Source organism: Saccostrea echinata, unplaced genomic scaffold (assembly GCF_033153115.1).
Source record: "Saccostrea echinata isolate AGI-Se365-2 ecotype Australia unplaced genomic scaffold, CSIRO_AGI_Sech_v1 ptg000030l, whole genome shotgun sequence".
Lineage (NCBI taxonomy): Eukaryota > Metazoa > Mollusca > Bivalvia > Ostreida > Ostreidae > Saccostrea > Saccostrea echinata.
Genome location: NW_026889779.1, coordinates 4,758,225 through 4,770,796, shown reverse-complemented (window position 1 = coordinate 4,770,796; position 12,572 = coordinate 4,758,225). Strand labels below are relative to the sequence as shown.

The 12,572-nt window shown below is 32.6% G+C and overlaps 1 protein-coding gene across 2 annotated transcripts in view; it reads left to right on the top strand.

Annotated features, from left to right (window-relative positions):
* Window positions 1-1,747: 1,747 nt before the first annotated feature.
* The window catches only part of LOC133197132 (dopamine D2-like receptor), a 40,620-nt gene continuing 29,795 nt past the window's right edge, over window positions 1,748-12,572 (top strand). For both annotated transcript variants that reach the window (XM_061332989.1, XM_061332988.1), the window contains exons 1-2: window positions 1,748-2,143; window positions 4,732-5,480. In XM_061332989.1, the coding sequence (XP_061188973.1) occupies window positions 4,956-5,480 (525 nt within the window). In that variant the 5' untranslated portion in view covers window positions 1,748-2,143; window positions 4,732-4,955. The remainder of the gene's footprint in view (window positions 2,144-4,731; window positions 5,481-12,572) is intronic.

Genomic DNA, 12,572 nt, shown 5'->3' with positions numbered 1-12,572 from the left:
TCGAGTGTTTTTCCGCACTCACATTGTGACAGAATATCACTGATATTCTTTCACACAGTGATAGAATATAACATTTATTCAATAAATAAATCACAGTTTCACTGTTGAAAATGTAATAAATGGTAATATACAATTATGCATCACAGTGAAAATGAAAATTATTATTATAGAAACACCAAAACACCCAGAATAATATATAGCCGTCTTTAGCAATACTCCTAGCTGCAGATCTGTAGCCCGCTTGTCTAAAAAAAAATTGGGATGGTCGTCCATCACAATTTTTTTTCAGACTAGCGAGCTACAGATCTGCAGCTACAATACTCCTATTCTCGATCATGTAGAGCTACTTGCTCCCAGTCGATTTATTCATTTACAGCTCATTTTAAATAATTAATTACATAAATTTCCATGAAAATTTAGTTGTCGTATTTCCCATATGATGCATGTTCTACGACATAGATAAATCTATCCACGATGACTTCAATCCACCAGCTCAAAATATACTACACCTAATTTAATCGAGTGTAAACATTCTGTTTTTCTGTTCTACTAAAACACGATAATTAAAAACATGAAGCTCTAATCTTTCTATTACTAGGAGAGATACATTAGGATTCATTATAATTTCAAATTAACTACTTTTTCTTTCAAGAAATCGATAAAAAAAATTCATTTAATGTATTAGTTTCTTGACGTTAACAATTTAAGTAATCTATATCAAAATATCATTAGGTACGAACATTACTAGTGGACAACACTATGTGAACACAGAACAAATCGTTACGTCAATACTTTAGAACCGAGTTTTCAACTTACGTCACACCAATAAACATCTTTTATTACTAATTCTTTGAGCGATTTAAACGGTTTTCGTTCACAAAACATTCATTCCTATATAGAAAATATTGATTTGTATATTATTACTACTGTATCGATGTCAAAATAATTTCTCGTCTTTTCCGATTTTCCAAGAACAAAATAGCATCTCTGAAAGACTTTTAAATTGTAACCCCTACAAAAAATCCCGCGCCAAGTATTATTAGGTTCATAAAACCTGGTCTTACATGGGCTTTTAAGTAACCTTAGAAACTTATTGCAAGTCATTACGCGTCACCTAAATAGAACGACCATTTTCCTCTGGTGCTGCGATGTAACTTCCATACAATCGAAGCAAATGTTATGATCAGTCACTGAATCGTTAAAAGTTAAAAAAAAATGTGTTAAAATTACGAAAGCCTTGTTGTTTGAACCTGGGACTTGATTTTAATAATTCAGTTTCATTTTTAGATACTTGAAAGGTGAATTTATTTAGTTTGATATAGATATGCATCCCAGTTCACCCACGGTGAAAGGGTCTTTGAATGAATACTGAACATGCTGAATCTGACATGGTGGCATGTTGAGTTGACTGATAAGCAAGTTTTGATATGGATAATTACGAGCCAATTAAACCAGCGCTCGGGAATCCCTTCCATCACCAAAGGCTTTCTTATCTGACATTAACCAAATTATCTTCGATTAAAAATTTCACACCATAAGTGTCTTTAATATTCACAGAATTCCGAAGTCTGAAATATCTTTTATGAACAGCGATGAGCTAGAAAGATATCCGAAATGATATTACATAAGCTAATAGAAACAGCAAACTTTATAGATCAAGATCTAAAGTTCAAAGTAGGGAAAAGAATTGGCCAATACTGTTGCAAAAAAGTTCAATGCGCAAGTGCGACCACGGGAAGAGCGTCAGAGAAAATGTTCAACCTCCGTGTATCCCAGTCACTCTAAATATTGGCGGTGTAATCCGTATATATAGGATTCTCCAAACCACACAACCAATTGATTGCGGTATCGACCGAACTATAAAAATTTCCTCAGGACCTAAACGGGGTATTAACAGAGATCCCACTCTGAAACTTGTCACGTGCGTGCTTGGATTACAGTCCTCAAACAAAATAATTTCCGTAGGGAACTTCAGTGAAAAAGGTAATACGCGGCAATCCGTGAGCCAACTACCAAAATAAATTTCTTGGATATTTTCCCCAAACATTAAAGAGCGATCCGTATTTCAAGGTTGTAAATGTGAGTCAATATTTGCATTTTAAAAGAATTTGGAAGTTGGATCGTGCATATTTTCATGATCTTGGTAAGTAAACATTCTGTTTGAAAACAGTCATTAAATGCACATCGAGTTTCGAGGTTATCGAAATTGAATATTATGGTTTAACTTGGTCCTTTGTCCGTAACTTACAAGAAAGTAATTAGCTACAGCTACGTCGAATAATGCAACTTTTCCTCTAACTTCTGGAGCGTGCTGTGCAAAAACAGATTCAATTTCGCAAATTAGACTAATAAGAAGAGAAGAAAAATGACGTTAACTTCATTGGAAATTCCATTGCAATTCTGTCGATTCCCTGGTTTCAGAAATTGTCAATTCAGAAAAAGTTTGAAAAAGGCAGCCTGAGTTCAATAAATAATTACACAAGACCGCAATGTACTTATATGAGGTCCAGCTCTTATACTGCCTACTATACAGACAATGTGTTATTTAGTCAGTCGCAGTTATATTGGATTATATTTTCTGTTTGAATTTACAACTCGTTTTAATTATATTAGCATCGATTAGCGATTTTCACACCCAAGTTAACAACAAGAGCCAGCGACGCTTTGAATTAAAGTTAGGGATCTGTTTACTGTGTGTCGTCTGTCGTTCTTTGAAGTATATGGGTCTAATAGGTTTGTGCAACCGACAACAAAATCATTCTTGTTACTAGATATTCACAGTATAAAATACTTGAGAGAAAAAAAGTTCCACAACCAAGAATTACTTTAAGTAATACAATTTATTAGAAAAAATCTCCATCTGAAATTAATCCATTATTGGATCTATTCATAATTGTAACCCCTACCTCTTAGAATTGATGCTTATTCTTTAGGTTTTTATATTTTCCTTTGTTTGCAAAAAAAACATGAATATCCAGTACTTCGGTAACCTTGCAATATATATTTTTTTCGATTATGTGTGTTGCAGTATCAATTTCTTGGCGCACATCTAGGGAATCTTACAATTATAAGACTGATTTACGGATTTTCAGAACAAAGTCCAACTATGATTGATAGAAAGATGCTGGAAATATGATATTTATAAATAACCTTATTAGTTTAGAATAACCATTGTTATTTATGGATTTTAATTTGTTTTGTTTTGTTCTTTCTGTTGTCTTCTTCTTTTTTTTTTGGTTAAAAATCTGTAATCAATTCTAAAACATTTTAGATATGATTATTTGCATCTTGAATATAAATAATTCAAGGCGGCAAAACATAAACAAGTAAATAAAATAAATCTGTACAAATTGCTGCTCAGCTTAATAACATTCACCACTACCAATTAAGGTAACCAAACGAAAATGATAAATTATGCCGGACCTTAAAAGGTTTGATCACATTGATAAACCAGATAAATGTGTTTTGATAACCAGATGAATGAAAGAAACCCACCAAAAATAAACAATAGTCTTAATTCCCCAATGAATCAAAAGCTCTAAGCATATCAAACAAACTTGCCAAATACAGACAATAAGAGACACAAAGATTTATCTTTCGGAGTTCAGAACCGCAACCACTGGCCAACATGAGTGATTGTTCCACATTTACTAATGCCCCAAAGTAGATTTATGACCAGTGACAAGTCTTCGAGTTTACTCCAATGTCTTCGAAAAATCAATGCGGAAGGGCATTACGAAGAGCCGGGTCCGTTGTCATCAGATTCTATCCCCTGAGAAATAAAACACCAGTCTATTACTGAGGTATCACGGGACCCGAGATAAACGCTAGGCCTATCATTAGGGACTATAGATTGGTTAGGTCTTGGCCAATTGTTACACTATTACCACCGAGGGATTCTTTTCCCCGTCTTTTATTAGTACCGGTTAGAGTAAATTGAATGCATTGTTAGTGTTGAGTGACAAGTGATACGCCACAATGTTTTCTTATGGTATAGCATTGATAGATATAGGAAAGGTTTACATGTTCTTTGCCTTTTACACGACAGATACTATCACTGGTAACATCATTAATTTCTTTGCATGATACTCAGAATTCCTAAAACACGCTAGCTCGAATAAATTGAATGAAACGTACAATTATTTTCTTACATTAAATTCAATTTATTTCGGTTTCCTTTGCAAAGAAGTCCGTTCTGCATGCTCCAGGATCCAAATCAAATGATAAAGTTATACGTTGAAAGCTACATAAAACTTAGGCATTGCATGGGAAGTGCCATCATGTCTAGCCTCCGATAGAGACAGGCTTCCGTAAACAAGCAGTTTTGTCTTAACGTCTTTACTTTGTTACCTATCAAAACTTCAAATATTTGTAAAAATAAAAAATATGCTTCCAATGTTTAGATAGATGTTGGTGGAAGAAACTTTACTTAGCAATTAGAAAGACTTTGGTTTAAATTAAGAATATCATAATTAGTTTCCTATTATCCGGTATATAATTTATTTTATCTAGTATGCTTTGACTTGAATGTACTTAATAAGAGTTATAGGTATCGAAAAGTTATTGTTATAAATAAATATATTCATTTTTCAATGATAAATTTAAAACCAAAAAATTGTAAAGTATCTGCTTTGTGAAAAATCAATGTTTTAAATCTGTTCCTTTGATTTTTCTCCCCCAAACTCAAATTTTTCTTTTACATTACACAAAACATTTTCATTTTAATTACAGGTTAAAACGAAGTGAAAGGTTCTTTCTATAGTAATCACATATCTGTGTATGAGGAACAGACCCCAAATGGCACACAAAGCTACGATCGATGGAATACTTTACCGCGCTGTATTTATTTCAGGGCGTGCATTATCTTTTGACAGTTTTCGATGAACAGGTTGAGTAACTAGTATCACAATGTGGACATTATAATCCAACATACTGACTGAGTCTTTGATATCAAAATGGATTCCCCTAGTTTACACACAACCGAGTCCTCACAAGCTCAGACAACTTCCAAACTTTGGCACACTAATACACAGGGAGTGAATGAGGGACTCAGACAGGCCAATCTGATTGCGCCGTATTCGAGTGGTCAATCCGGAAGTGACACCGATGAAACAACATATCAGTCCTTGTCAGACTTTTGGAACGACCTGATATGTTCCGGTTTGAACGATACTGATTCGGAGTACATAAGCATGTGTGTAAATAATAGTGCCAATTCCTCGTCAACAATGTCATATTTGAACAGTAGCTTTCTGTATGACAATGATACCTCCAAACCCTTGTTGGAGGGGGAGTATCGATACTGGATTCTCTCCTTGATTTTGTTTCCTCTTCTAACAGTTTTTGGTAATGTCCTCGTGGTGATGAGTGTTTACAGAGAACGGAGTCTCAGGACTGTCACTAACTACTTCATATGTTCACTGGCTGTTGCAGACCTTATGGTTGCCCTTATGGTGATGCCATTAGCTATCTACCTGGAGGTAAGTCCCAGTTCAGACGTAATCCATATGAATTAACAGACACTAATGAGAAAATGTCGTGGAATGTGAAATAAGGATTTTTGTCTCGTGAACATCGGATATATTATACAATAATTAGCTTTTAGCAATGTAGGACGACATTATTAATAATCAAATTTTGCTTTATGTAAAAAATAGAGGTGCTTGTTTTGCAATTTTTGTGAAACGAGAGAAAATTGTCACCACTTATTATTTTAAATTTGCTTCACTATTTTTTTTTTATACAGAACTATAAATTTCAGACGGAATTTTTTTTTCTTTTCTTTTTTTTTTTTATTTTGCTTCAGTATTAATTTTCACTACTAAGCTGCTGCGCCAAATTCTAGAGAGAAAATCAGATTAACTTTGAAATCGATGGTTAAGATTTCATTTACATGTATTGATTTCCATAATGTTGAATTTTTGTTCCTTATTTAGAATTCATGTATCTCACAACTTGTTGCTGAATATTTTAGTACAGAATACATTTTAGCATATGTTCATAAATTAGTTGCATCCTTTCTTAAAGTAAAAATATTGAAAACTGTCCATTAAGAATCAATTGCCCAGTCTTTACAATCTAAACATCAAAGTGAGAGTTGTATGAAGTATGAGAGGGCGTTCCGAAAGCAGGATCTGAATCGAACTTCAAACCGAATCACAGTATTTAATCATGATTTCGATAATGAGCAACATTCAGAAAGATTTATGAATATTGAGTTTGTTGTTCCTTAACCTTTGATAAGGGACATTATTCTAAAAACTAAAAACTCTTTTAGAAAAAAAATTATCTTTGAAATGGTCGTGCTGTATTGTTTTTATCGTCTTTCAGATAATATTATTGACTCCCATTATAACGAGATCCGTATTTCTGCTAACCTTGTTATCAATTATTCATCAAAAGTGTTCCTTAGATTGGAGGCGAAAATGTTTGGAATCTGATAGAAATCATACCCATCATGTTCGGTAGTAAAAAAAAGTTTTTTCATAGCTGCAGGCATCATTAAGATAGATAACTAGACACCATAAAACATGATTTGAACAATAGCAACAAAAATTACCATAATAGCATTATTTTACCCCTAACTATCAGAAACTCTTGAAGTTGAAAATAAATTAAAATGTGGAAATAAGACACGGCCGTTGGAAATGTGAGTACTTGTATTTATATTCATGTTATATAAGATAGTTATGGTGGTGTCTTCGAGGTCCTATGTGATAAAGTATCAAAGTAACGAGGTTGTATTTACTTCGGGGGAAAAACCGAAGTGTAACTGGCACCTTCTTACATTATCTCAGACACATAAATCATATTTTCTCTGTAGTAGTGTGGCAAGATATAAAAGAAATGTGGAAATTTTTGTGCTCCCGTGAACACTAACCTACGTCAGTCATTTTATCTGAAATAAATCATTTCTTTCACTTCTGTCATGATAAAGATTATAATACCTATATTGCTGATTATGCTAATGACTATAAGTCTGTCGCTATTTCTGTTTATTAGAATGTGCAAAAGTACAGCTTTTAGACTTCGGTCTCTAAGACTCTTTAATACAGCTGGTGTGGTCTTGTGAGTGACTGATAGTAAGACAGATCTGGAACCTGTGACTATACGAACAACATATAGATTAATTAACCATGCACTTATATATGACAAGGTGTCTTGCTTTTGGCACTTCACTTACAATTCAATAAAGCAGACATCTATATGCAATTTTAGTTTTTGTACGGTCTTACAGGAAATGGATTTCTATTGGAAACAGTGTCATTATGCAAATATGTATTTCTTAGTGTATTTAAATGCCAGAAAAAAGAATAACCTATCATAACCAGAAATACATGTTTCCTTGAAACAATTGTGGTGACTGCTGTTCAGTCACAATGGAATGTGCAGACATCTATATGATTTAATTGAGGTGTAGATATATCCTACAGAACCAGATGCCCCTTTCCCATTGACACATGGTGTGATGAAGCACATACCATTCATTTACTCTCAGTTTGCAGTTGAATGTCACGCTACCTTTATAAGCTTTAAGTACGGTTGCCAATATATTGACAAAATTCATACAATATTGAATCCAGGAGTACTTTCAAGGAAGCTAATTTGCATGATTTTTCAGTTATGTCTTAATTATCTCTTAGACGTTCCAAATACTGTATAATAAATATGGATCGAGGAAACACAAAAGTTATGCTGAAGTAATGTAGTTAACACGGCAATCCTGAGAATTAGGCATCATTAAGTCTTTTCTTTTTACTGGAATAACAAACTTGTCTGGACTCGTTGTTTGTTTTTGTTAGATCTGTCAATAAGTGAAAGTGGCAGTCCTAACTGCCGAACGAATGGCTTTAGAATTCTAAATTAAAGTTAGACGAGCGTAACTGATTAATATATTGCAAAAATAATTGAGTTCCTTTCAGGATCTTAAACCAAAACAAAGTCCTCTATCAACGCAAACCTTCATAAGATTTCTTGGCATTTGATTTTCATCATTAAAGCGAATCTTGGAAACTGGACAGAACACTACGATTCTTTTATGCGTTTCTCCAAATATAAACATGTACTTAGGTTGATACTATACAATATCATAGAAATTTGTAAGTATTTGAAAAGAAACATATTTTCAAATAGATTCTTGGCAAGCAGGTGCGATTGGGTTGAAGGAAGGTTTTGACTGGCTAAAAATATAACTTCTTTTCATGGTATTAAATATATCCAACAATTCATTAAAAAAAGAAGATGAAGAACCTTAGAGTATTTTATGTCTTTCGATTGGCTATCGGCAAGTAGTTGCGTGTCCAAGCCCTGTCTGAGTCGCGTGTCTAGTAGCAAAATGATTACCTTTCCGTTGATTTTTTTTTGGGGGGGGGGGGGGTATTTTTAAGATATTAAAGGTCATTTTCTTTTCCCACAGACATTGAAGGGTGACACCCCCTATTATAGTAATCTGCTTTATTTGGTGATGTTTTTGTTTGGGAATGGTTTACAATTCGATTTTTAAGTGCAAAATCTTATTAAATAAATGAGGAAAGTTAAACAAACTGCTGAAGATCAAACATTGATCTGGAGCGGTGAAATTCTCTCTCTCTCTTTCGTCCACGATCAATTTCACTTGTTTTCTGTGACACGTTGGATGTATTAGTTTGCAATAGATTAAAAGCTGTAAAATCGGCTTCTATTACAATCGACAACGGTGTAAAGAAATTATACACCAGCACAGCAGTATCCAACAGATGTCTAGTTCTGTCTCATATCACTTTTTTATGCTTTTCATTATCAGAGACACGGCATAAAAAGGATTTTTTCATTAAATGATATATTCCTTAATTTATTGCGTTGGTATGAATTTATCATTCTTTTTATGCATAAATTTATGCTAAGCTAAAAAAATCGAGTACATAGTAAGTTTTTAAAATATGCAAATTTAAAATAAATATTTTTGTATTCATGACAGGTGTACTTGATTGCATACATATTCAAGTAACTGGATTGAATGTTTGCCTATTTAAATAGCCATATATATGAAATCATGTGCAAAGCTGTAAAAGATTCATTTATCTGGAATTGGGTGTCTTTTTGTGTACAAATTTGTCTGATTCATAAATCATATTAAAACATATTAGTTCTTATTCCAGATAACTCAAAGATTTATCATGTTGTAAATCTTTAATTTACTAGGCGAAGATAAATGCAAAATTTACAACATGATAACTAAACTTTGCATTTACCTCTACCTAGTAAATTCAGAATTTACAACATGATAGATTTAACGTACCATTATAACAAACTAACATACAAATGCACACAAAAACTTAAAAGCATTTCAAGTTAAGTATTTTTCACATGTACTGTATTACCTGTTTACGAATCAATCTACAATGCTTAAATTAATAATTCTTGTCTCTTATGTGTGATAAACATACAAAACTTAATCTAGATCATTATTTTATGAATGACTTACATTAAAGGAAATATGAATGAATAATAAAAAGAAAAGAACTGTGAAATATGATGCAGATGAATATTATGAACTTATTATATTACTGAACAATCATGTGACGAAAATTAGGTCTCCTGAAAAACAATTTGAACAGTTTGAAACAATGAAATTTTCTTCATATGGTTTTCTGAGAAAATATTAGATCCATTACGCGTGTAAAACATAATAAAACATGCCAATTAAAACTGAGTCAAAACTATTTCATTCTAACTCAATGAGTCGAACGTAAACTAATTTTCAACGCATTTTTTAATGAAAAATTGCTGTCTATAACCTTTAATTGTGAACAGAATTCTGCTCACAAATCTTTAGTAAAGACATATACAGAAACACAAGAAAACCAAAATGAAATAGAGGTAACGAGCCAGTTTTCATGTGAATCCATTCAAATAACTATTTCTATCTCAGATTATTATACATTGTAAGTCAACAAATGTACTTGGAATAGCAGATGGTTTATAATGTACATATAAATAGGCATTCAGTAGCAATCGATGGATATATCGAGTTAAAATTTTCTTTCTATGCGTCAAAAATATAGTTTCCTTTCGATTTTGAAATTAAAAAGTGCTGTTGGACAGAAAAACAATTATATAATTTATTAGACCCCGTTTCAGAATTTTTAAAGTTTTTTTTCGTACCTAATATTTGTGTAAGTGTTCTAAATATTAAAATTTCAATTTGCACATCAACACGAATCTCAAGCATCATTCATGATATAATGTTTCTTTCTTCTTCTTCTTCTTTTTTTTTTTTAAATCTTAATCTATTGAAATCAATGAACTTTTAAAATAAGATTTCCAAAACAAAATATTAGATCCATTTTAACAGTTTAAGTTCTCTAGAAGCAAGACAAATGCGAAGACTTTTTTTTTTATCTTACGTTTAAATGTGTACAGAAAAAGCATTGAATTTTTAGGTGTTTTGTCGTTGCTGGCGATTAGATACAATCAGTCTAGCAAAAGCACCCATATGTCGTTTCACAGACACTTTGCAATGCTTAAGTGGGAGGCTAATAGAACCTTTTGATTAATGAATGAAATATCGCCCACTTGATTAGCAACACTGTTGACAAATAACCAAACATATGCTCATGGGATAATACATCAAAAATAGATGGCTTCCTTACATAATTGTTATTCGTTCAGTTCATAGAAAAAAAGATATCAGGGAAAATAAAAAAAAATTGCTTTACGACATTTTTTTTTACCCTTTTAGTACATTATAACACGCCTAAGCATACAGTGTGAGATAACAATAAGAAATCGAGAAAATAGATGCATGAAGAAAAAAAACCACTGTAGGCAAATAACCATGTAGTTTTACTAAAGTCTATAAACTTCATGGTCTGCATAATAATTTTTATAATCGTTCAATGTATAAGGTATTCAAAATATGATTTTTTTTAAAAATCTTACACAGTAAAATTTATGCATTCTGGTTTGATAACTAATGTTTTGAAAAGCATTCTATGTTTCGCATGTCCATGTTTCGTGTTTTATTTTTCAGTCCTTTCGCCTGACTTGTCTATCATTTCTTCCTGTTTCAGTAATATTGAACACTTAAAGCATCACCATACAACCTCAGACGAGAATGCAACCTGTTGCAGTCGATGGTTTAAATGAATGCAATAGCAAAACAAGCGTCTCCCAGCTCTAGTATTGGCTTTCCTCTTTAAAAAGTAGAGATTTTACAATGTGATTTAGCTCAGCACACATGTTAAGTACTCGTTAATGGATTTATGAGTTGATTGCTGATAAGTTTAAACCACTACTAGCAAATTCTGAAAAGATGAAGTATTACAACAGAGAGTTAATCGTTAGTTATTAACACCCAGGTGTTACTGTTTTAGAAAGGTATAAATGAATGAAGGGACACTTATTGAAGGAACATTTAAGACGTTATATTGAAATGAATGGGGAAAAAATAACCACATTAAATTGTATACAAGAATTAAAGTCACCACAGGTAAAGGAAAAAATTGTTGAGATATACCTTCAGTATTGCAATGTTGCTATGCCTAAGACATTGCATCCAAGTGTAAAATAAAATCAATAGAACACACTATTAGAAATTAAGCTGATCAAATAGAAGACTAAAGATTTTATTTAAAAAAGATTCTTTTTATTGATCAATAGTCTCTAGAGTTCAAATGGTAATGAAGTATATGTCAATTTATAATAGTCTGTGTTGTTGAGGAAGTATTTTTTTTTTAATTTTCCTTGCACTCGACCACCACTGGGTCACCCTGAACAAAAGATCCATCCTATGGCGGATACATTGGAACACGAGCCATTGTCGTCTGGTTGACAGCAGAAAATGACAGACGATTATTGTCAAAAGCATTTTAATAGACGCGGATGTCAGGATGAAAAAAACCCTTCGAAGACAGACTGTTAACTAATGCTCTTCAGATTACCTCAATAAATCCTATGAAATTGGACAAACCTCTCCTTAAGAGTCTTTTATGATAGATGTCGCCTACATACTTTCATGGAATGGTGAATATTGAAAGAGAACAAGTTACAAGGGTTTGGACTAAATATCTCTTCATTTGATAGAGATTTTCTGACGGATAGACCTATCCATGAAATCGAAAAAAAATAAAAATATAGTCTTGCAATGACAGTCTATTTGATTTGCTTTGAATGGATACCAAAAAATGGCAGCGTGTTCTATAGAAAGAAAGGTTTCAATATACAATGCTGCAGAAGTGGATTAGGAGGTTAGGACACGAAAACCCAGAACTGATATCATTTCCCCATCAAAACACTCAATTGTCTCGACTCGCCTTAAGATATGAGTTAATTGATAAAATCTTAATCTATAGATTACAAATCATGGGTAGGGTAATATGGTCGACTTCTACTTTGTTATACTCAAATCTTTCTGGTTTATCGAAGAATAAAAAGATATAAGTTTGATTTGTACCGCTTAATAACCTTTTTAGTACTAAATATATAAAAGAGATTGAGTAATACCTGCAGATCCAGCCTTGAGGTTATGGGTGATATTTAGGAGGATCTTCACAATGGCCGAGTAAATGAGAGGATGTTTGTAATAGCTTCGA